This window comes from Protopterus annectens, chromosome 3.part0 (genome assembly GCF_019279795.1).
Source record: "Protopterus annectens isolate FY-2018-M chromosome 3.part0, PAN1.0, whole genome shotgun sequence".
NCBI lineage: Eukaryota > Metazoa > Chordata > Ceratodontiformes > Protopteridae > Protopterus > Protopterus annectens.
The window spans coordinates 452,640,448-452,667,081 of record NC_056731.1 but is presented as its reverse complement, the minus strand read 5'-3'; the positions used below and the strand labels follow the sequence as shown (position 1 = coordinate 452,667,081).

Below are 26,634 nucleotides of genomic sequence, written 5' to 3'. Positions count from 1 at the left end.
AGGAGTGCCTCGAGTGAGTGCATTTTGAGATTTAGACTTCTAGCATTGAGTAGCATCATCCTCAGTTTTTGCTTGCCTGTTCCTGTTACAGTGGTGAATTTGTCATTTGAACCTTGCCTAAAAAAGGCACTATAGGGGCGGCAAGAACCTTAGCCAGTATCCGGAATCCCAGGGGTGACAGGTGCAGGCCATCTCTGGCAAAGCATCATGGTCTGTTGACCATGTCATCTCAGGCAGACAGATACTGGATCCCTTTAGAATGGCAACAGAAGCTTAGCCAGTTGTTGAAGCCAATCATTTTGTCCTTGTACTGCAGCATCATTCTGGGTGATGGCAGATATACTAGAATTCCTAACTAAGCTATTCAATGAAGGAGCTGCAGCAGCAACCATTCGAGTCCAACTCGCTGCTATTTCTAATTTTCATTTAAGGGCAGCTGAAAATGGTATCATGTCTCAGCTGGCTAAGGCTTTTTTGAAAGGTACTATGCACTTAAAACCACAGATCAGATCTCCCACTACTCCCTGGAACCTAAATCTAATCTTGTCCAAAATTATTCTTCCGCCCTTTGAACCTGCCTCTTCTTGTGAGCTGAAGTTTCTTTCATGGAAGACTATATTCTTGGTGGCTATTACATCGGCACATAGAATTTCAGAATTACAAGCCCTTTCCATCAAACTGCCCTACCTAATATTTCATAAAGGTAGGGTTTCCCTCAGGACGAATCCATCATTTCTACCCAAGGTATGTTCTGAATTTACAGTGAATCAGATGATTGAGTTACCCGTCTTCTTTCCTAACCATTCAAACCAGTTGGAATACATGCTTCACAAACTTGATGTGCATAGACAACTTCGATTTTATTTGGACAGAACAAAAGATCTCAGAAGGGCTGATCAGCTGTTTGTCTCCTTCTCAGATTCAAGAAAAGGTACACCTGTGTCCAAACCTACCTTATCGAAATGGCTCTCTTGATTGTATCTCATTTATCTACAGTAAAGCGGGTATTGCATTACAGAACAAGGTTAAGGCTCATTCTACAAGGGTGGTTTCTACTTCTGCAGCCTTCTTGACCAGATTGCTTATAGATTCTATTTGTGCAGCTGCCACCTGGTCAAATACACATACTTTTATATCTCATTACAAAGTGGACAAGGCCTCTAGGGACAGAACTTCATTTGGATCTGCTGTCCTGAAACAGGTACTCCCGTGAGCCACCCAAAATTGTGGTGCTGGGGATGCTACCCATCAGTAAGAATGAAGGCGAGATTGAACAACTTCACATTAAGAAGTTATGTACTTAACATAACGTTCCATGTGAGCTGTTACTCTCGCCTTCATTATTACGACCCTCCCTCCTACCCCCTTCCTGTGTCTGGAAGCACAAGAGGTATCACTTGGTTTGGTTTTGGTTTCTTGAAGAAGTTTCCTTTTACCCTGGATGTATGATTTCCTCGAAATCTGGGATAGGTTTCTACTCTAGTTGGCAGCAAACAAGATCTGGGGAATGTAGTGGTGCATTGTGGGATATGGCTTGGCCTCAAGCTGTAGGAGACCTCGAGTTTTGCTATTTAGCCGAATCAGAGCCGATATTCGGCTCCGAACCCATCAGTAATAATGAAAGCGAGAGTAACAACTCACATGAAACGTTATGGTAAGTACATAACTTCTTATTTGGCAGTGGTGGGATATCCACATCAGATATTAATTGTTTGATAGTAGTGAGTTAGCCACATCACATATTAATTGGCTTGTAGTGGTGTAGTGAATTCCTGTAGCTTGTGTGCAGTGATCACTGAAGGTGTTGCCATGCATTGAACTTTCAGAGTTCAGATCACAATTGTTTTATTTGTTTTGTTAGCTTAGTTAGTCAGGGAGAGCAGGCAAGCATGACAGCAGAGGAGTATGGTAAGCTGACAAGGAGCCAGTTGGTTGAGATATGCCAGGCTAAAGGACTGGTGCATGGAAACCTGACTAAGGCAAACATGATTGCAGCTTTGGTCCCAGTTGTATCAGAAAATAACAACCAGGAGGATGATCAGACTGGCCGTAGAGATGTACAGCACTCAAGAGATTGGGCACCTTAACCTTTCTACAGAGGACTTAGAAATCCATCTGGAGTTAGAGACTTGAGTTGTAGGCCAAGTGTTTGGAAATAGAAGCAGCAGAGAGACTAAGACATCTAGAGACTGAGGAAAATGAGAAACTGTGACATCTGCAGGCTGAGGAGAATGAGAAACTGCTATGCCTTGAAGCTGAGGAGGAGAGGCAGAGGCAATATGAAAAGGAGATGCTGACTCTTCACCAGAGTTGTGGAGGTAATGGGGAAGGGAGTAACTGGACCTCAGAAGCACAAAAGGTCAGTAAATTTCTTCCACAGTTTACAGAGGGGGATAATTTTAATAGTTTCATTCATATGTTTGAGAGGGTATGTAAGCAGTATGATGTTGACCAAAGGCTCTGAGTACTGTTCCTGACCCCCTTACTCCATGGTAAAGATGTAACTATTTTGTTCACACTGGCTGACAATGACTTTTTAAATTATAATACTGTAAAATATTGTTTGCTAGTATGATTGAAGCTAACACCTGAAAGTTGTAGGAAAAAGTTTCATGACCACAGACGCAAGGTAGATGAAAGTGTGTGTGAATATGTTGCTGAACTGAGCACTTATTTTAATAGGTGGGTGAGTGGATGTCACGTCACCACTTTTGAAGGGCTGGCAGACCTTTTGGTGAGGGAACAACTCCTTAGCACATTGCCTGAGAACATGAGGATCGGTTTATGCTCTACTGTAGATAAGTTGGGGAAGAAGGGAGACCTATACCTAGCAAGCAGAGCATCCCTGCACAGGAAAGGGACACCCAGTGCTGCTCATGGGTCTAAAGCAACCCTTGGTGGGCAGCACAGACTGCTCCAACAGAATATGCCAGTAGCAGGGAAAGCCATTAATCCAGGTACACGTCCAAGACCTAGGGTTAAATGTTTTGAATGCAACCAGTGGGACCATGTTGCATATAGATGTCGGTTGTCTTGAGACAACAGGGGTACCAAACTACCATCCTGCAGATGTCCTGATAAGGAAGGATTTTGATGAGGCAGTACCATGTATTTATGCAGTTACACACAGTCAGGCTTGGAGACAAGCATGTGGGGCTAAGCATGTGGGTCTGGTAGCCTGGGGGAGACCCACACAGACTGCACACTTGCAGCCAGGACTGGTGAGGTGGTTACTTCAGGGTAGCTCACTCCCTGTAGCAGTGAGACTGAAGTTGAGCTACAGCTACTTGATGGTACTGATGTTCCCTTGGACAAAGTGACTGCTATGGCAGAGGTGAGTAGTAGTACTAATGCTGACAGTGAGGCACTGCTGTCAGAGGATACCATACTTCCTGTGGAAGGGGAGCTGGGAAGGGTTACAAAGAAAGAGTTGAGACAGGCTCAGCTCACAGACCCTACATTACAAGGCTTGAGACAGGAAGCTAGTGTGGCACCTGATTCTCAGGGGAAGGGGGAATCTGTATACTAGGACAAAGGGTTACTGTATAGGGAGTGGACCCCTGAGGGAGGGCTAGAAGGTGAGAATACAGCAGTTGATAGTGCCTAGAGCCTACCATCTGACACTTCTAGCCATAGCCCATGATATTCCCTTTGCAGGTCATATGGGCATAAAACATGCAAAGAGATGTATTATGTACAACTTCTATTGGCCTGGAATTTCCAGAGATGTAACAGGGTACTGTAGAAACTGTGAGCAGTGCCAAAAAGTAGGCAAGACAGGAGACAAGGTGAAAGCTCCTTTGATGCCTTTGCCTGTGACTGAGGAGCCATTTCAGAGGGTAGCTATGGATATAGTGGGGCCTCTGAGTACCCCAAGCTCCACAGGGAAAAAGTATATCCAAGTGGTAGTAGATGATGCTACCAAAAACCCTGAGGCAGAGGCTTTGCCCTCCATTGAGGCAGAAAAGGTGGGAAATGTTTTATTAGAGATTTTCTCTTTTTGGGTAGGTTTCCCAAAAGAAATACTGACTGACAGAGGTACCAATTTTGTATCAGACCTGCTGGCTTATCTGTGGAAGTACGGTGGGGGTGAAGCACCTAAAGACCATCCCCAGACTAATGGTCTTGTTGAGAGGTTAAACTCTAGACTCAAGTCCATTCTACAGGGATTTGCAGACCAGTTTAAGAGGGAGTGGGACATATATTTGCCCCATCTGTTGTTTGCTTACAGAGAGGTTCCCCAGGAATCCACAGATTTTTCACCCTTTGAGTTGCATGAACATAGGGTGAGGAGGCCTCTAGACTTAATTCATGATGAGTGGGAAGGTGAGTGTGAATCCCACAAGGAGTCTGTTGTGGCATATGTCCTAAACCTCAGAGCAATGCTCAGGGAACTCATGGACTTGGCCCAGGATAACCTGACAGAAGCCCAACAGCAGAAAAAGGACTGGTATGACAGGAATGCTCGAGCTAGAGAGTATGCTGTAGGGCAGGAGGTAATGGTTCTCATTCCTGTCAGACACAACAAGCTGCAGACAGCCTGGGAGGGACCCATCAAGATGGTAAAGGAGGTCAGTGATGTTAACTACATGGTGGAACTGCTAAGCAGGAGGAAGAAGCACAAGTTGTACCATATTAACGTGATGAAACCTTATGATAGGGAGGCCGTTGTGCTGAGTATTTGCAGTGGATTGCAGGAGGAGTCTGCGGGAGATCTGGTGACTGATCTCCTCAGTGAGGCTCGGACTGACACCTCAGTGGAATGATATCCACATCTCCAGGCTAGTTGCTCAGCATAATGCATGCGAGATTATCCAAGTGCAACTAACTCTGAGCAAGACCACAATCCAAATTGTAGCTTGCTACAGATCACCTACCATGCCCCAGGATTCCCACTACTCATTTGTTGATACACTGGAAAATATTAGGGTACAACCTAACACCCTAATAATGGGTGATTTCAAGTACCCCACCATTAACTGGGAAAACTACTCATGTACCAACTCTTGTGCTCAACGTTTTCTGGAATTCATAAATTACAATGCCATGGATCAACTTTATCCACACCCCCACCAAGGGCAGCAGTATCCTAGACCTGGTCATTACCAACATGGGCAATCGGTGTTCCACACCAGAGGTTAATTCCTCGTTGGTCAGATCCAACCACAAGTTATTCACCCTAGACATCCACATCCAACCCCACCCCCCATTAGGGAAACCACTATAAAAAATTTCTCCAAAGCCAACTTCACACTTCTTAAGACAGAAGTGGCAAACTTCACGACACCCATGCTGAAGGACAGTATAGGTACGACTTCTGAATCCTACACAAATGCACTTTATAAGCAGTTACATGAGTGCATGGATCGTGCAATCTCTAACCAAACCAAGATGCTATCCTCCAAAAAAAGGAAGCCAATCTGGTGGTCCCCTGCCATAAACTCTACAACAGAAGAAAGAAACTGTTGCAAAAAAGAGTAAAATCCCATGATTGGAGGAACTCCCTGGTCAGCCTCAATAAGAAGCTGAGATCCCTCATAAAATCCTCCAAAGCTAGTTGCAAAAACAAAATAGTCACTGATTCTAAAGACCACAAAGCATTCTATAGCTATGTCAAGAATCTCAATGGCAACACTCAGATCTGCTCTGAGTTACGGCACAATGGCACTAAATATACAGAACCAACTGATATTACCAACATCCAGGCAGATAGGTTCAGTGCTAACTTTACCACCTCTCATCTCCTAAAGGGCCCATCTCTATATCAGAAGAATGCAGAGTTCCTGTAATCACGGCTGCACAGGTAAAAAACACACTCTTCAAAGCCAAGAACACAGCATCCATGGGACCTGCAACATCCCAGGCTGCGTTCTACATGAGCTACAGAATGAACTGGCACCCCATCTAAGTACCATGTTCAATCATAGCCTCACCTCAGGCTTTGTGCCCACTGAATGGCACACAGCAATGGTTATCCCACTCCACAAAGGGGGAGCCACCACAGACTCTGGGAACTACCGCCCCATTAGCCTGACGAGCCTGATCTGCAAGGCTATGGAGCGTATCATCATGAATTTTTAAAGAATGACATTGGTAATCTCCAAACTCGGGACCCTACCCAATTCGGGTTTGTAAAAGGCAGATCATGTCTCCTAAACCTGATAGACTTCTGTGAAGCGGTCACCAAAGCAGTAGATGAAGGTAAGATGGTTCACACAACCTATCTAGATCTCGCCATCCCCCACTCTGGAATTATAGATAAACTCACTAAACTAGGTATAAATCCCTATGTCACAAGATGGGTTGCCAACTGGCTCACTGGCAGAACCCACACTGTGAAAGTAACAGACTCCAAATCCAGCTTCAGACCAGTGACAAGTGGAGTACCACAGGGTTCAGTCCTGGGTCCTCTCCTGTTTGGCATCTACTTCTCTGAAGTACAGGCTACCACAGAAGGTCTTTGGCTAGTGAAGTTCGCAGATGACTACAAACTAGGAGCCATAATCAAAAACTCCTAATGATGTGGACATTCTACAAAAGGGCCTCACTGAGACAGATGCCTGGTGTCAAAGCCATGGCCTCACGCTCAATGCCAGAAAGTGCATTGTCATCCCTTTTGATAAAAGTTCTATACCCATGAACTACCACATAGGCGGTAGTCTACTTAACACCGAAAGTGTGATGAGACCTTGGGACACAGGTGGACAATAGTCTCTCCTTTGATAATCACATCACCACAGTAGTCAGGAAATCCTTCTACGTGGCACACAGGGTTGCCAGATTTCATATCGGCATGGTAGGGACGACAAAAAAAAGTGAAGAGCAAAAAAAAAAAAGCTCTTTAATGCGGAACAGACTTCCACATTAAAGAACAGTAGATCTACACTAAACATGGAGCTTCTCGTGTTTAATGCAGAACATTGCAGTTCCGCATTCAACAGAAGTAGCTCCGTGTTTAGCGATTTTTGATTAGCCCATATACCGGCATACAGGCCAATCAAAAATCGCTAAACACTGAGCTACTTCTGTTTAATGCGGAACAGAAGAAGCTCCGTGTTTAGCGATTTTTGATTGGCCTGTATGCCAGGTATACGGGCCAATCAAAAAAAAACAAACAAAGCGGAGGCAGGCTGGGATTTAAACCGGCAGGGCGGGACTCGGGATCAGGCTGCTGATCTCGGGACAGTCCCGCCCAAATAGGGACGTCTGGCAACCCTGGTGGCACACCTCATCACAAAAGGTTTCTCATCCAGGAAAAAAGAGGTCATTGTTCCCCTCTACTCGTCGCTTATTAGACCCATTATAGAGTACATCCCTTTTGGTATGTACCTCACAAGGCATCTACAATAACTGGAAAGGCCACAGAAATACCTCACAAAGAGGATTACCAGCCTCAAACAGATGCCCTACGCAGACCGTCTCAAACTCCAGCTTTACTCCGTCGCATATTGCCTACTCAGAGGCGATCTCTGCCTAACATACAAAGCTATGTAAAACCCAGAGCTGTTGGAATTGCTCCACTTAAAGAAATCCCAATCCCTCGGAGCTACACGCTCTAGGGACCTAAACCTTGTCACCACAATAAACAGAACATGCTGGAGGGATAGATTCCTGTCCCAGACACTTCCCATACTCTGGAACAAACTACCTATCTATATCAAACAAAGCTCCTCATTAGAACTGTTCAAGAAAAATCTTGATGATTGGATGGGAGATAGGAAATTCACCCCGGGGATCACTTCTGTGGCTCTGCTCGACAGAGGCACAGGAAAATAATTTTCTTGGGTGGCGAAAGCCAGGGAACTGTTTGGCTAGGCTTATATAGGCCCTAGGGCTAATAGCCTAGTACCTACCTATGTCCCAGCAGCTATCTCCTACCCAGGTTCGAGAAATCCGAGCAGTGTTACAGGAGTTTGGGGACAAGTTCACTGGGTAGCCAGGGTGCACCACCAGGTGGATACAGGAACCCAAAGGCCTATTAGGAGGGCCCCTTATAGGGTGCCTGAGAGAGTCAATCAGACTCTGAGGGAGGAGATATAGGAAATGTTGGAACTAGGGGTAATTCAGAAGTCCAACAGTCCTTGGGCCTCCCCAGTGGTGCTGGTGCCAAAGAAGGATGGCAGCACCCAGTTGTGTGTGGACTACAGGAAATTAAATAGTCACACAGAGTCAGATGCTTACCCCATGCCTAGGACAGATGAAGCCCTAGAGCAGCTGGGTGGGGCTACATATCTTACCACAACTGATCTTACCAAAGGTTACTGGCAGGTGCCCTTGACTCCCAGTACTAGAGAGAGGTCAGCCTTTGTGACTCCTTTTTGGCTTGTGTGACTTCACAAAGATGCCTGTTGGGATGAAAAATGCCCCAGCGACTTTCCAGAGGCTGGTAGATCATATCCTAGCAGGAGGATGAGATTTTGCCCCTGCTTACTTAGACAATATTGTCATCTACAGCCATTCCTGGCAAGAGCACCTTTAGCATGTCAGGGAGGTGCTAGGCAGACTACAGAGGGCAGGGTTGACCATTAAGTCATGCAAATATCAGGTGGGTATGGCAGAGGTCTCTTACCTCGGACATAGAGTGGGGAGTGGTAACATCAGGCCAGAACCAGCCAAAGTGGAAGCCATTCAGGCATGGCTTGCACCTGTTACCAAAAAGAAGGTGAGGGCATTCTTAGGGACAGCAGGGTACTACAGAAAGTTTGTCCCCAGTTATAGTACCATAGCTGCTCCTCTCACAGACCTGACAAGGAAAAACAGGCCAGATAATGTAGTGTTGACCACAGCATGTGATCAAGCTTTCCAGAAGCTTAAAGAACCTTTGGGAGGACCCCCTGTGTTAGCCAGTCCAGATTACAGCAAAGAATTTGTTGTGCAGGTTGATGCTTCAAACCATGGGGGTGGGGGCTGCACTTGGCCAGATTTCTTCAGAGGGAGAAGAGCACCTAGTGGTTTATCTCAGCTGTAGGCCCCAACCCAGGGAGAAAGGTTATGCAGCTGTAGAAAAGGAATGTCTAGCCATAGTGTGGGTACTGCAGAAACTTCAGCCTTATCTGTATGGAAGGAAATTCACAGTAGTTACAGATCACAATCCCCTAACATGGTTATATTAAGCCAGCCAGCAAAATACCAAGTTGCTAAGGTGGAGCCTAGGTTTGCAAGCATATGATATGTCAGTGCAACACCGCAGTGGGATTAGCAATGCCAATGCAGATGGGCTGTCAAGACATGGAATGGGGTAAGGTATACCCAGATAGACTCAACCCTCTCAAGCAGTGTTTCTCAAGGATCACTTGAAAAACTAGCTTGAGTTCTCGGTGGGGGGGGGGGGGGGTGAAAAACTGAGGGGCTGCCAGCCCAGCCAGATAGAATTTTGTAAATAATTCTATGTCATTGTAAATATTAATATGATCCACAGGGTTGTTTCACAAATGTAAAGACAACTGTGCTATGTTTTGAGCTTCGAAAATGTAACCACAGTGCACCCAGCTGGAAGAAATCTGATAAGTAAAGAATTTACAACTGTGTGTAATCTCCAGCTCGGAGACCGGATGTCTGGGCTGGTAATTCTTTCTCTTGTTCTAAGACACAGATAAATTACTAGGTTTCACATGTAGAGTGTCTTTTATTGTTGTGGCTTCCTGGCAGGTGCAGATCAAAAGAAAAATGTTAAATTGTAAGTTCTGTCAGCCTGGGAGCTAAATCTGAGAAGTATCAAGAATTATGTAATCTTAAGTGACTCAGCAGTAATGTGTGTTATCAATTTAAGGGCTATCTCCCTCCCTTCACCTCCTGGTCCATTTCTCTTCTGGATTTAATAATAACCTCTCTTTTGTTTGGACTGACATTCTTACTGGGGTTCTCAGTTCTGAGGATGGTATGTCCGGATGTCACCTTTATGCCCTGTGTTATGCGAGGAGCATACGTGTGACACAAGGTGTACTTTATGGCAACCTAAAGGTTTTGGTATACTGGACAGATGTCAGCCCGCCCTTGGCAAGGAATCCCTACTGTTATGAATACTGCAACAGTGAAGAGAAGAACATCTGCCTTTATGGATATATTTTATACAACATTACTATGTCCTTTCATAACAGTAGGGAGAGTGCCAGAGAAAGGACCAGCTGAGCCCTCTAGGAAGCTGTGATGCCCATGCACTGTACCATTATGGTAAGATGTTACACAACTGTACTTTCTTTGTCTCGTGTTTGCTTGCATGACTATGACCATTTGTGATAGTGGCAGGTTTCCTCATTGACACTTTGCTAGTTCAGTCAAGATGGCTGGTCTTGACTGATTTTTATTGCAATAATGGATGACCACTTTGCTAACTTCACAATGGAATTGCTCTGTACTGTGGAGGGCTATGGCTTCACCTTGTTTGCTGCCTGTAATTCTCAGTTTCGGTGGGATTTTTCTGGACCTAATCTTTCAACTTGGTCTGTAACCACAATAATTGTGGAGAAATCTTGACTCATTTTTGACCTTTCTTACTGGTTTTGCCACTTGATGATGAGTTGCTGTATTGTACTAATTTTGTGGAACCTAGTGTGTGTGGTACCTTTGGTACCATCTGTGTATCAACTGTTATTGAGGTCACACAGATGAAAAATGAGGAGGAGGCTTATAATGGAGTTGCATGTAGAGTTTTGGATGTTGTAGCCCCAAAATGCATATATTTCACGTCTTTCACATCCCCCAAATTATGGCTTGACAATGAAATTTGGTAGCTGCATTGACACTGGCAAAGACTGTCACAAGCTTGGTGTAAATTTTGACTAATTGAGGACAAGCATAGGGTGGGTAAACATTGTACTGTTTACTACTGAGGAAAAATAAGAAGGTAGTATTCTTTTTTTTTTTTTTAAGAAGGTACTGTTCTTGTCCTGTGAGACTTCTGTGTGGCAATCTAATCCTTCAGCTGTCCTCTTGAGTGATTGATAATTTGTACAAGTTAGCCTGTCTGACATATTGAGCTTTTTATTCATTTGTGCTGTTCTTTACTAAAACAATTGCCAGTATTAAGCCCACTCTCCCATTAGTTTAATCCATTTTGCATAGTGATATCTCTATCATGGCTTGATCTGAATTATGTTGGGCTGAGTTTTCTTATGTTGACTATAATGTTAGCATGAATATTATCTTAGTTGTATGCTTATCCTACTCTTAGAGCACCTGGATTCAGCAGTTCTGTTGATTTGCAGATACTTTCTTAGTGACTTTTTTTTCCATCTTGTTTTAAGGAGACGCTAGTTTGGTTAGTCATCAAGATAGTTTATTTGGCTGTACTTGATATGACAAATTACTACGTCTCTCAGACCTTCTCTGTATATGTAAGTTTATTGAGAAAGTAAAACCCACTGTGCATACTCGTCCCTTACATGTGGTGACCTCTCGGTTCAATATTATTCTGTTTTTATGGTATTAAGAGTATTAAATGACCCCTTGATGATGAGGGATCATAGGTTATATTTGATGTCTTCCTTCGTCTCACAGCAGCATTTTGCACTGTGGCATGTGTTCTCTTGATGAGCCAACTGCAATGTTTCTTGTGCAGTAGTGGCATAGTTTATCTGTACCGGGTAGGTTGCTGTCAGGTGTTAATTCATCTAATGGATGCCTGCTAGAGTGTGGAGTACCACAGGAACATTGCACCTTTATTATTTTTGGCATGCACACTGCAGTTAAGAGAGGTCATGAAAAACTGAATAATTCAGTTCCATTGCTATGCAGATTTACCTCTCTTTTTGTCAGGTGTCATAGCCTGGAAGACTGTCTTGATAGTCAGCTACTTTTGAAAGGTGAGTAATCATCTCAGACTTATCCCTTCAAAGTCAGCAGTGATGCTAATGCATACTGACAACTGCTGAGCCAGTGTCCTGTTCAGTGAAATTCAACTAGAAAAACAGCAAATATAAATTATTGGGTGAAGAGCAGGGCACACCCCATGTACAGGGGGCTTCAACCCTTCTTATGGTTCATACATATTTGAGATTAGTTATGCATTTTTCCTAAACCTGGGTATTACTTCTCTGGCTCTAGTTGACGTGTATGAATACATGCATGGTGTTAAACATCTGTTTTTAACCCCTTTCATGTGTCCTGTCAACTTTTTGGGAGAGAATAGTTTTGAGTTTGTGCCGTATATGCATAATCTGGAAATGTTGATAGACAATTTTCTAACAATGAAGTGTCAGGATTAATGAAGTCATCATGCAATCATCTACAGAACATCTCTTAGATTAGGCATTTAATTCCATATTCAGACTCCGTTGTAGTAGTACACACACTAATGCCCACCTGACTAGATTATTGGAATTTACTTTACTCTGAACATCATGACAGGACCATTCCCCACTTGAAGGAACAGAATTCCAATCCTAACCCAGTTATATTACCCCTGTGCTGTAGGATCTGTGCTAGCTGCCTAGTGCGGCAGTGTCAGTTTTTAAAATCTTACTCCTTAATTGTCACATCCTTCACAGTGTGGGTCCTACATTACCAGACATGTTGTCTTCCTGTTCCCCCTCTCCACTACCTTGACAGATCAAGTCATCAGGTGAAGGGTTGCTGGTTATTCCCAGGACTTGATCTGAGACATCTGGGAGATATTCTTTTTGCCTAATACACGCCATTCCTGGGGAATTAGTGACATTCCCTTATTTGGGCATGCATGTCTTAGACTTTACTGTGATGGTCACTTTAATACCATTTCATAAGAGTTCATTTAAATCATTAAAGGGAGCCTTTATAGTTAATTGTTAGTTGTTTATATTAACTATTTAGTTTTTATTCTATTTTATAATTTTAACAGTGGTTTTATCAGGCTTGTTTATGACAATAATTATTCTATAGTTTTTAGTAAATAAGCAACTTGATTAATAAAGGTTAAAGCTTAAGGGTCTTTGAGTACATTCTCAGGATATAGTTTGTGTCCATAGCGTTCTTTCATCAACTTTCTTTGACCACTATTTTTAGGGAGCTTCTTCTTTGATTAGCATACTTTTATGAAGTGATATAATTTAGATCTGACATAGTATGTCTACATTGTATATATGTATTTTTGTTTGTAAAGTTGCCACAGCACTCTTAGGGCATGCTAAATGAGACCTCCAGTCAGTCAAAAGGATTTGTAGCTTTGTATTCTACTCAGTCAAACAGGACTTTAAATAGAAAAAAAATATAAAGAGATATAATAATGTACAAAATACTCACTGTAATGGTCTGTGACTAGTTCTTCTATGTACTCATAGGCCAGGTACCCTCCCACTATCGCCATGTTCATAATTGCTGTATGTAATTGAGGTTTTAGTCCATGTTTTATATTGTCTAGATTTTTAACTATAATGCAGTGTAAATGATCTTGTATTTGAATTTCTTGATGTCTGCAGTGATTAACATATTGTGTGATGTGGTTTGTAATGCTTTTACCTTTTTGTTAGGTGGTGAGTAATGCTAACTGCTAGACTGACTAGTATGTTGCTGTGTACATGAATAAGAGTGGAGGGGCCCCACATACAGTGGAAGTATTGTAAGTGTGAAGCTACATTCTATCAGACTGGAACTGCTGGCGTTGAGTTGCACCAATGTGATTTACAATCACATGACCAGCTCCTTGTACAGGCTTATTATACTTCTCTATTATGGGAGAAAAATGGAGTCAGTTCTGTCTCAGTGTCCTGCAGTGCAACCAGGTGTTGTAAATCTGTGGGATCAACAATTAATGAATCATCTACCATTATGTCTTGTATGCCACACAGCAGTGCTTTCAAAACTGCAGTATATAGGAGTGTGTGTGTGTGTGTGTGTGTGTGTGTGTGTGTGTGTGTGTGTGTGTGTGTGTGTGTGTGTGTGTGTGTGTGTGTGTGTGTGTACTTGTGCGCTCACATGTGTGCATGTTTGTGGGGTAAGCTGCCATTCTGATGATGGCTATTCATTGCCTTGTTACCAAATTCCCCAATGATGCTCAATAAAGCTGAACTGCACCAGGAGCTTGCATACAAATTACACAGACCAATAGCAGCAGGCAGAGCTACTAAGGAGAGGGACCCACCACACATTGTTTACATTAAGCAAGCCTTTGTGAGTGATACTTGCAAGAGCATAGGGTATAGATTGCTTGGAATTGTCTCAAAAGATTTGGACTGTTGGAACGACTAGTGTTCTGTTAAGAGATTCAGATGGGGTAAAAAGAAAGAAAAACAAAAGTCATTAGCCTGAGCTGCATACTGTAGTTTATTTAAGCTGTGTGCATTTGTGTAGTAATGTAATTTAAATGGTTTATTTTGAAAGTTACAGCATAAGCAAAATTTGTGCAGATGTGGCTTTAGTGGTGCTTGATAATATGTTAAAATTCCATTTTTGAGTGTAGAGGTCGTATAACTCTGATTCCTGCAGGTTACCTACAAAAGGACATGCCTAACATCTGGAAATACATAACCTGTGGAAAGTGAACAGCACCAACACATTCTCTAGATAGACATCCATTGTATCAAATGGTCATATGGGTCACAGTCCATTTCATTAAAGAGTGGCAAGGGCTAATAGTATGAGTCTGATAGTTAAGACAGTCTAGATATCTGAATGGGTATTTAATTGGAAAGGTATATTTAATGTGGTTAAAGAGTAATAGAAGAGAATATAATCTGCACAGTAACGTAGATGTTACATTTTCAGTACCATATTGACAACATCTAAACCCAGTTGGGAATAACCATATCATTTTTCATTGCAGTTATTGTATTATGTACTGTTTGATATATTTTTATTTTTGAAAAATCATTATATAAATTTGTTTTATAACAGGAAACCTGTTTTTTTGTGTTATTCAGATGCAGAAATTAAGCTGGATGAAGAAGGTTATGTTTTGCCAGCTACCCACTATGATGAGGTGTATAGGAGGTAAGCTAACAGAAGTCCTTAAATTATATATGCTGATGTCTTTTATTACAATTTTCTTGATTGTATATCTGAAATAAGACTTTGACAGCCAGCAAATGTGTGGTTTAACAGTGTAAAAGCCTTGGTAGTTTGTTGTATCTGTGTTATTTTTATTGTAGTTGGAGAAGTTTTATATATTTTGAGATTCTGCCCATTAGCAAGTATGTCATTCATGTATGTAGTTTTGTGTGTTGCTGCTTTGAAATATACAATTTCTGTGCACATGCTAATTAATGAGAAGTTATGTACCTACCATAACGTTCCATGTTAGTTGTCTTCTTCTTGCCTTCTTTCTTGCTGGATGGGTTCGGAGCCGATCCTCGGCTCCGACTCGGCCTATACTAAAGCTCGAGAGCTAATTTTACCGGCTCGAGGCAACCCTATATCCCATGATGCTAGGCGCTAACTACCCAGATCTCATTTGGTAGCTGAGAACATAGCAATTTTAGCCTCCCAACCCAAGGGAGAGAAGGAGAAGGGGAAAAATTCCCCATGTGCCACTACCTGAAGCTATAGCTACCCAAGGATAACCAGTTTAGGCTTCAAATTGTGTAAGGTGAAGACCCTGATAAGAAAAGGGGAATCCTTTCGGTCTATCCAGGCTAGGGGGATGGCGGGTGGGACGCAAGAAAGAAGGCGAGAAGAAGACAACTAACATGAAACGTTATGGTAGGTACATAACTTCTCAATGTTAAGTTGTCAATCTCACCTTCATTCTTGCTGGATGGGACCGCATCCCTAGCACCTTCATCCCGGGTGGCTCATCGGAACAGGCTCTTGAGAACGGTGGAACCAAAATTTGCCCTGTTTCTGGAGGCCATGTCTAATTTGCAGTGTGTAATAAAGGTATGAGGAGAGGCCCATGTGGCTGCTGCACAAATAGTATCTATTGGCAATCTAGCTTGAAAGGCTGTTGATGTAGCTAAAGATCTGGTTGAATGGGCTCTTGGCTTAAAAAGTAATTCTTTACCTCTGAGTTGATAGATACAGGTAATCACAGAGGACAGCCATCTAGACAAGGTTACTTTGGATACCGGAAGGCCCTTTTTACCTTCCGCATAGGACAGAAAAAGCTGATCAGATTTCCTAGTTTGTTTAGTTCTGTTCAGATAGTAAGGGAGCTGACGATGAAAGTCCAGATAATGCAGTTTTTGCTCCGCCCTGTTAGAATAATTAGGGAAGAAAACTGGAAGATCGATAGATTGATTCAAATTTGCCTGAGAAGCCACCTTGGGCAAAAAAGACAGGTTAGTTCTGAGAGAAACTCTGTCTTTGTGGAAAACTAGATAAGGAGGACGAATGCAAAGGGCATGGAGTTCTGATACTCTCTTAGCAGAAGTTATGACAACTAGGAGGAGAGTTTTCCAAGAGAGCAACTTTAAAGAACAGGAAGCCGCAGGTTCAAAGGGAGGAAGAATCAAGGATGTTAAAATCAAATTCAAATCCCACTGTGGTGGGGGGTCTTTGATTGGGGGCTTGAGTAAAAAGATACCCTTAAGGAAGGCTTTACAAAGCTTGTGGGACATGATGCTGGAGTCCGATAGGCCTATGTGAAAATTTGAAATGGCCTCTAACTGAACCTTTACTGTGGAGGATGAAGAGCCTGAATGAAAAATTTCAGCTAGGAAATCTAGAACTGATTGTATAGGAGCAGTGAAGGGATCTATATTCCTAGCCCTTGCCCAGAAGGAAAAATGCTTCCATTTACTAGTATAAATCCTTCTGGTAAAGGACTTAAGGGAAGCTACAGTAATATCACGGACAGAATTGGAAATCAGGGGAAGCCTGGCTAGGGATGGAAGTGGAGCAACCAAGCTGTGAGGTTGAGAGATTGGAGGGATTGGTGCAGCTGCCCTGACTGGTGGGCCAAAAGATCTGGCACTGGGTCCAGATGTCAAGGCTGTTCCAAAAGGTAACGATGCAGGAACGGGAACCATATCTGTCGAGGCCAATAAGGGGCAATGAGGATCATCCAGGCTCTCAAGGCGGTAGCTTTCTGAATCATCTGAGTGATTAATGGAAAGGGGGGAAAAGCGTATAGAAGTCCCCGAGGCCGGGGGATGGCCTGGAAGGGGAAAGAGAGTGAAAAAGTCGAGGCACTTGCTGTTCTGAGGTGTTGCAAAAAGATCGCAGCAAGGAAGACCCCACTTCTGAAAAATCTCATCTGTTACTGATTGCTTGAGAGACCACTCGTGTGGCATAAGAATAGCTCTGCTCAACCTGTCCGCTATGATGTTGGACTTCCCAGGGATATGCGTTGCTATCAGAAAACGCTTAGAAGAGATCGCCCATTGCCAAAGTCTGAGTGCCTCTCGACACAGGGGATAGGACTTGGTTCCACCCTGCTTGTTGATATACCACACTACGGACATATTGTCCATCTGAATTGCAATAGTCCCTAAAGGAAGAGAGTCTTGGAGGGCTTGCAATGCCAAAAGCACTGCTCTCATCTCCAGGACATTTATGTGCAGGTGGCATTCGAAAGGTTGCTATGTGCCCTGGACTGTCCTGCCCTGAAAATGCCCCCCCCCACCCGATCAGGGAGGCGTCCGTTGTGACCGTGGTGACCAGTGGGGAAGGAACGAATGGTCTGCCCTGAAGGACTTGAGGGGAGACCATCCACCAAGACAGATGTTTCTTGCAAGATAGAGTTATTAAGATGTTGTGTGTCAAAGGAAGCTGTTGGAAGGACCACTGGGAGAAGAGCATCCACTGAAGGAGCCGCATGTGAAAGCGAGCAAGGGGAAGTAGCGTGATGGCTGTCACCATGAGACCTAACACTTTTAGAACAAACCTGGCCTGGATTCTTTTGCTCTGAAGGATGATATGAACGTGATTTCGAATATCTAAAACTCTTTGCTCGGTTAATTTTGCTGAGAGCTGTATGGTGTCCAAGGTGGTGCCTATGAAGGTAATAGACTGACAAGGCAGACTTTTCGAAATTTATGGAGATACCTAGCCCTTTGCAAGTTTGAATGGTGTAATCTCTGGCAAGAAGAAGCTGATGCCTGGTGGTGCAGTAAGGAGCCAGTCGTCTAGATACGGAAACACCTGGAATCCTTGATGTCTCAGATGAGCCGTAACCACTGCCATGCATTTGGTGAACACTCGGGGGGGGGGGGGGGGCTGTAGTGAGACCAAAGGGCAGGGCCCTGAACTAGTAGTGACTGTCCCCCAGCCGGAAGCGGAGAAACCTCCTGGAGCGCCTGTGCATCTTGGTGTGATAGTATGCATCCTGAAGGTCCACTGAGCACATCCAATTGTCCTGACCCTGAAAGGGTAGAATGGACTGTAGCGTGACCATCTGGAACTTCGTTCTTTTTACAGACTTGTTTAGTCTGCTGAGATCCAATATTGTCCTCCAGTCCCCTGTCTTTTTTGGTACCAAAAAGAACTTGGAGTAGATTCCGGATCCTAGTTGATCTGCTGGGACTGGCTGGATGGCTCTTTTTGTTAGCAGTTTTGATATTTCTAGTACTGCTTGTTCCCTTAGACTGACTGGGTGGAACGTCTGGGGGGGGGGCCCTTTTGGCTGAGTTGGGGTGTGGATAAAGAGAATTTTGTAACCCTCAGATATAATCGACTGTACCCATTTGTCTTGTGTGAGAGAAAGCCAGGCTTCTGGGTACAGCGATAACCTTCCCCCGACTGCCTCCGAAGGTGGACAGTCGGGCAGCTTCTCAGGGATGCTGGAAGGGTTTGTCAGAGAGAGACTCTCTGTTACCCTGATTCTGCGGACCTCCTCTGCCTCTAGGGCGGCATCTGTTGTTGTCCCCCCCCCCGCCTCTCGGGGGGAATTGACCTCTTGCGTCAGGCGTGACTCCCTGTGATTTGCGGAACCACATTTTTCCACCCTTTTGACCCTTAGGATATGGTCTAGACGGGGTTGAAAAACCGACTCCCACGGCAGAGAGAGTCTTGCCATCTTGTTCGCATCTGGTCAAAGTATCCTTCACTTGAGGGAGTTAGTGAAGGATGCCTTGAAGGGGTCTGCGAAGTTGCAAAGCCGCATCCAGGCATGACGCCTTAAAGCCACGCCTGTGCCTGTGGCTCTAGTCGCTCCATCGGCTGCATAGGAAATAAGCCGCATAGAGGAGTTGACAATGGAATTTAGGGTTTCTAGCTGGGAGTTGACTTTGTCCTGAGACCCCGCAGCTGTTGGATCCTGTAGGGTATCACCCATTTCTTTGAGAATGTCTCTTTGAAGGCGGGTGAAATGGCACAAGTAATTCAGTGGCCGCATGGCAAAGGTCGCTGAAGAGAACATCCGCTTGCCTTACCTATCCATTGTCCTAGATTCCTTATTAGGAGGATGAATAGGCACTGTAGGATCGGCCAGTTCCTTCTTAATGGCTGCAGCCACCACCATGGCATCAACTGGGACACCCTTAGTTAAAAATTGTTTATCTGACGGGGCTGTGATAAATTTGGAAGGCCTCCGTGGGGTGGGTTCCATCGTATCAGGGGCCGTCCATGCCTTCCGCACCACCACTTCCATGAGGGGGTCAAAAGGCGGAGACACCTAGGAGGTGGAAGGGCGAGAACCAAACGCCTCCAGGTAAACAGACTCGTGCTCGGAAGGATTGAGGGTTGACCAGTTCCCCCTCTGCTTGAGGATTTCAAGGATGTCAGAAAAGGAGACATCCTCAGAGGGGGACCGTGGGGACCCTTCCGACTCATCCAAGTCGGTATCAGATGTGATGGACTCAGGGGAGTCCACATGCTTCCTCTTACATGTCCTCTTTCGAGGGGGTTCACCTGACGGATCAGGGGAAACCTCGGAAGAGGAGGATATTCCCAATGGGGAAACCTGAGGCGTTGGATCTCTACGGTCGGGAATGAGAGAGTGGGTAGAGACCGCAGCAGGCACTACAGTGGGAGGAGCTGATGGAGCTGACCGTGGAGCAGGCACTGGGGCCAGTACGCTCCTCATGACCTCGAAGGCGCCCTTATCAGGCAGAACAGAGGGCTCCCGCTCCGAAGAAGTAGGAACCCCAGTCGGCACCGAGAGGGACGGCTCCGAAGCCGATGTCAGGGCCGAACTCACCAGCGCCGACGCTCCGAGAGGGAGAACGGGGTCGGACAAGGGTCCGATGCCACTCGCCCCCTTGGAGCCAACGAGGAAGTCCAAGCGCCCGAATCCCTCCAAGGATGGGACCATGGAAGAGATCGGAGCAGAAGACTGAGCCGAAGGGGGAGGTATCGGCTCCGAGGAGCTCCAGCTCCAAACTCAGGGGCAGAGTCGAAGGAAGAATCGTAGATGGTATGGGTAAAGCCACTGTCTGTTGAGATGGGCTATGAAGCATTGGGCCAGTGCCTGAGACTTTAGGAGTCTGCTAACCACCCTCTCGAGGTCATGGTCCGAAAGCCTGGAAGACCGAGAGGAATGACTCCGATGGCTCCGCCCTGAGAGCAAAGACGATCTCGGAGCCGAGTGAATGGACTCCAGGGACGGAGACCTAGATCTCTTGCGGGTGGAAGATGGCACCGAGACTAGTGGTGCCGATGGAGCCAAAGACATGTCGGCTCAGGCCGGAGCTGACTCTGAAGACAGAGTCTTGGAGGCATCGGCTCCGCAGAAGACTGCGACATAGACGTATCGGCTCCAGACGGAGCCGATCGTGACGCAGTAGGTGAGCCACCAGCCGAAGGCTTGGAGCATGGAGCCGACGGTTTGGATGGCTTTGAAGGTTTTCCCGGCAAGGACTTAGCCGAGGAACCTTCGGGCTTTAATAAGCCCCTCAAAATTAACTTATTCCTGCACTCCTGCGGGACTGTTGGACTGAAAGCATGACAAACAGAACAAGAGTCCTGCAGGTGCAGGGGTCCCAGGCAATACACGCAAGAAGTGTGACCGTCTATCAGCGACATTTTCTGACAGCACGAGTCACACTTCTTGAAGCCTGAGACTTTAATGTCTTTAGACATTAAGCTGTCAAGGGAAGAAAAAATCTTCCTTGGAAAGTTAAAACACGCACACACAGTAAAAGTAAGGTTAACAAAACCAAACACACACCTAACTGTCCCAAAAAAAAGGAACGGGAAAAAAACGGAAAGGGCCTAAGGCCTAACCTTAACAGGGGAGGGATATAACTTTTGGGCTTAGGGATTAACAAAATGGGAACCCAACGGAAGTGGTATACTAAGGTACTAGTCTATTTTTAAAATAAAAAGGAAAAATCCTAAGAAAAGAGTAGAAAAATTGGAAAATTTTCACAGACCTGTGGAGCCGGTAGAAAAAAAAGCACCTCGCTAGCGAAAGCGGCAAACGAGATCTGGGTAGTTAGTGCCTAGCATCATGGGATATAGGGTTGCCTTGAGCCAGTAAAATTAGCTCTCGAGCTTTAGTATAGGCCGAGTCGGAGCCGAGGATCGGCTCCGAACCCATCCAGCAAGAATAAAGGCGAGATTGACAACTTAACATTTTGATTGATGCTTAAGTGAGGCCTTTTTTAACTTGCATAGCAGTATAGTACTATGTCTGATAACTGGTAATATACAGCCCTACAAAGTTTATCACAGCACATTTCCATCAGTGCACCTCCTTTTATACCTGTTTTATTACTTTCATTCATTTTAACTTCCTTCTACTCTTAAAGTAGGCATAGCTTCTCTTACTCTGCCTCACAGTGTTTCTTCCTCCATCTCTAGAAGTAAGCTACATTCCTGTGCTTTGGGTTTCTCACCACCACAGAATATTATTTTTTTCTCTTTTTTCTTTCTTTCAGAGACATATGACATTAAATTGTGTCTTCTGTCTCACAAACAGCAGGTCTGACTCTAATTGTGTGCAACATCTGATTGAGATTATTTGTTATTGAGTAATGTAACCAAGTTTAATGTGAATTGGTCAGATGTTTCCTTCTGTTTGTTAGTGACCGTAACAAGGGAGTAGTACACACACTCTAAGGATCGCTGACATAATTGGTCACTGCCCGTTCATGTGACCATTAGATTACACTGTCTAAACCATTTATGCCCTTTACCAAGCTCCTTGGTCTCTGCTTTCAGTAACTGAAAGAAAACCTGTCTGACTTTGTGGTTTCATGCTAATGGCTCAGGAATGTTTACTTTCACTTCACTCTTACCCCCAATTGCCACCACCAACACTTATGTCAGCATTTTACTGCTCATCTCCTCCTATCACTTGGGACACCCAATCCCTATTCCTTCCCAAACTACTTTACTCTGATCATAGAATCATCCTTCTTACTGTTCACCTATTCCTGTCTTCCTTCTAATGTATAGCATCATTCAAGTCACCCTTTCGCCCTCCCATACCGCTGTGCACTTTATCCAGTCATTCTGTGCCCTCTCTCTAGGAGTACCTGTAAGCAAATCTGTAACAATCGTCGTCTTCAATTCATCATATTACTCTCCCCTCATATAGGCTAAGTTTAAAGAACTATGTTATCACCACACTGACAGTGCTTCTAATCAGCATGCTGCTATTTTGTGTACCCACTTTACTAACCCACCTCACTAGTTATCATTAACTCTGCCATACCAGTAAATATTGCCCCTAATAACCCACATTTACCACAGCATAACTCACCTCAGATCTCCCACAATGTATCACTGTACCTCTATCATTCTACTGTTTCTGACCTTCTCAGCTTACAGATGCATCAAGTCAAAGTCAACAGTTTCAGCAAAACCTAAGCTAAAATGTAAATGGCTCTACACATTTATACAAAACAGTTCCACTCGGAAACACAGCAGTGACATTCACCAACTGTGGCCTCACTGAACAGCACCACAGCCATCACAGCTACAAGTGCTTCTTGTTCTACTTCCCCATTTACATCCGTGTCCAAACACGTGTTCCTGAATGTGAATGTTACTTGTAATACCCCTTTGGAATCAGTGCTGCAGTGGTACCGCAGTGTAACGGAGCTTTTGAAATGTGGTGCACCCGTGAGTGTGCTTATTAGATGCAGATTACTGTTTCCAGACAGCAAACTCAGAACCAAACCCACACTACTGAGCTATAGAACGAAGTTTCAGAAGTGCCCATGACAACCCTTGGTTGGAAAACACAAATTCTGCCCAAAAAACGAATTGAACACACAAAGACGAAGACAAAAAAAGACACAGTCAGAATCTCATAGGAAGTCCATCATGTTTATTCGAGCCATCAAAGCTCAGTTCCAGATATACAAATTACTGTCTTCAGAGATATCTTCAGTACAACTTAGGAGGAATGTCTGACTATTGTGAATACAGGGTTGTCTACCTAACTGATAACTATAAGCATTAGGGTGACTATAGAAAATCCCAGTTGACAAGCTAAAACAGTGAATGTAAAGTACACACAGAATAACAACTTGAAAAAAAAGCTAACAAACATAAAAATGTTTGTAAAGCTAGAAAGTAGCATGTAAAAACAGTTGTGACTGATGCACTATGAGAAATGTGCAAATTACCCCAAAAGGATAATACGTGTTACAGCTATCATCTAATAATAAAGAGGGAGGTTAGGCTATGCTTTTCGTCTAAAACCTCATAGTGTATCAGTCACAACTCAGACTCAACTCCAGTTTTTTTTTCAGAGCCATCCCTGCACCTCGAGGCTTTGGCATGTGTTAGTTTGACCTCTGCTTCAGCATCGGGAGCGGTTTCTTTGAAGTAGGGAGACCATGGTCCCAAGGCAGTCTTTCTCTGTTGTAGGCTCCCTTCTTTCTTTGGGGGGGGGCAGCTTTCCAGGCCATGGAGAGGCCTCTGTCCACTGTGGGCATTCAGTAGGCTCCACCTCAGTTGGAGTAGCTTCCCACCCCTTCCCCTCATCCAGAACCTCAACAAATTCCAACACCAGGACAGGGAGCATCGAAACCGCAGGAATCACCTATACAGGTTCTGAACTCTTCTTACACCTTCACAAATTGTCCCACTGAGGATGTCCCTCAGAAGAGGATGGGTAAAAGGAAACACTTGATTCCCCAGAGGAATCCATCACAGAGGACTTGGATTATGATGAAGAGGAGGGTTCCCCACAGTCACCTCCTGGAAGACGTTTTCTTTGGAGACATCCTTGAGTTTCTTAAGCAGAGGTGTGGCTGGACGTCCCAAAAGCCCTCTTCAGAGGAATCAGTGTACCTGCAGGCCTTTGGTGTTCGACCATCTACCTCTTGGGTTACTTCGCTCACTGCCGAGTTCATTAAGTTGATCTCACCATGGACGTGGAAGACTCCTGATGCCAAAGAACCCATCCCCAATAGACCAGACAAAATTTTTACTGCACCTGAGGATAATCAGTTTTGAGCAAGGAGATTGGTGGTAGATGCCATGGTGGTAGTGGCAGCCACAAAAAAGGAACTAGCGGTGGCCACAAAAAAGGAAATGGCAGAAGAAAGTTCCACTGTCCATCCTCCCAATAAAGAGTCTCGGGTGATGGGCCGGTTTGGAAAGTGGGTTTACTATTCATCGACCTTTGCTTTACCGTCTTTGAACTTTACAGCACACTTCACCAGACTCCAAAGGGAACTGATTAAGGAGTTAGCAGAAACCCTGGCAGGAGCCATATCTGACGAAGTCCAAGATAGGGTTGCTTCTCAGCTGGCTACCCTAGAATCCATTTTTGAATTTGTCCATGAGACTTATAGCACATGCAGCTGAAGGGACAGCTAGAGCAGCGGGCTCAGGTGTAGCCAGACGCACCTGGATGTGCTTATGTGAATTTTTGCAGTCATTGAAGTCTTCATTCATCAATACCCTTTTCTGTCCCTAAAGTTCGAGAGATGTTGCCCAGGTGTGAAAAGTGGATGTACATTTTTCTACTCCTCAGTGGTCTTTTTGAGGAATGAAAGGAGCGGGAAAATGTGGTTCAAAAAGTCCCAAGGGCCTTTCCAGGACACACACGGAGGTGGTTCCCCTGGGGCAGAGAGGGGAGCTTTAATGGAAGACACTATCCATGTGGCAGAGGTTTCCCACAAAATCAGGGTTCCAGGGAAACTTTCCCTGGTAAACCCTATCAACGCTCCTAAAAGGAGGCCCAATTGCCTTCTTATGGAGGCAGTCAGGGGGGGGGGGTATCCTGCACCAACACACCTAGCTTCAAATAACTTCAGATGTTTAGGTGCAGAGGCTTATAACCAGAGGCTACACCATACACTTCCTTCCAACTCCCCACAATTGCAAGAAAATCCCTGACGTCCCACCCAGTCAATGGGAACCGGCAATATTAGAAATACAAAACTGCTAGAAAAAAACAGTCATCCAAGAAGTCCCGCCAGACCAGGTAGAATCTGGAGTTTACTTAATATTCTTTTTAGTGTCAAAAAAGACAGGGGACTGAAGACCATTTTTGGATCTAAGTGTTTTGAACAAATCTGTTCAACAGACAAAATTCTGGATGGTCACTGTTCAGTCTGTTCTCCTGTTTTTAGACAAAGACGATTGAATGTGCTTGATAGATCTCCAAGATGCTTATTACTACATAAAAATGGATATGTGCTCCATGAGATTTCTACGCTTTCTGCTGGGAGTCCGTCATTGCCAGTTCAGAGCTTTGCCCTTTGGCCTCACCACAGCCTCCAGGGTGTTCACCAAATGCATGGCAGTAGTAGCAGTTCACTTGAGACTGCAAGGAATTCCAGGTGTTTCTGTACTTAGATGACTGGCTCATTACTGGCATCTTCTAGAACAAGCAAGAGACTACATTCTCCAGGCCTGCGCCAACCTAGGAATTACCGTAAATTATGAGAAATCACATTTGAACATGACTCAGACTTAGGAGCCATTCTAAATACCAGTACTTGCATAGGTTCCCTACCTGATCTAAGATTGCAAAAGATCAAGGTCCAGGAGCAAAACATTGTCATAAACAAGAGAGTAGCAGCAAAACTAGTCCTACAAGCCATAGGTCCAGTGGTGGCGACCATATAATTGGTTCCCATAGCGAAGTTTCACATGAGAATTCCAGATGGGGTGGGGGGCATTATCTGGGCACGACTGTCCAAGGCAGTTGGTCCCCCATGGAGGCCAACTTGCATATCAGTGTTCTAGAGCAGAGGGCAGTACAGTTAGTGCAGTAAGCCTTTTAAACTGCTCTCCCCTTGGGAAAGATTGTGATTCAAAAAGACAGTATATCAGTAATTTGGTACATCAACAAGCGGGGAGGAACAAAGTCTTATCCCCTTTATCGAGGAGCTCTGAGTCTGGCATTGGGAGATCTCTGCCAACCGCTTTCTAATAGCAAGGCATATTCCAGGGAATTCATTGTGATAGCAGACAAACTGAACAGATGTATTCTTCTGCCTCACTAGTGGTCTCTTAATCCCAAAATGGAGAAAAAGATTTTTCGTCACAGGGGCCAGCCTTGCTGCAACCTACTTACATCTCCCCAGAACAACAAGTGCAGCAGCTACTTCGCCCTGGTCCCTCCTTCAGGGGAGTCCTCAAGGGATGCTGTTATGCACAATTGGCCTTCCAGATGCTCTCCGACACAACTGGTCCTCCAGACTCTTGTACGCCTTTCCCCAATTCCTTTAATTCCTCAATTTGTAAAGAAAGCAATCAGGTTGAAGAGTAAGGTAATCCCCATTGCCGCATTCTGGCCTTGAAATTTGGTTCCCCTTTCTTTGGCCTTATCTGATTCAACAACTGTGGACATTGGGCCCAGCTTCAGATCTCCTATCCCATCCAGAGGGATTAGTTCACACAAACCTTCAAAATCTCAAGCTCAACCTTGGCTTC

The 26,634-nt window shown here is 44.6% G+C and overlaps 1 protein-coding gene across 2 annotated transcripts in view; it reads left to right on the top strand.

Moving 5' to 3' along the window:
- The window catches only part of FASTKD3 (FAST kinase domains 3), a 692,256-nt gene that overhangs the window by 389,102 nt on the left and 276,520 nt on the right, over nt 1-26,634 (top strand). For both annotated transcript variants that reach the window (XM_044064876.1, XM_044064877.1), the window contains one exon: nt 14,832-14,901. In XM_044064876.1, coding sequence (XP_043920811.1) covers nt 14,832-14,901 — 70 coding nt within the window. The remainder of the gene's footprint in view (nt 1-14,831; nt 14,902-26,634) is intronic.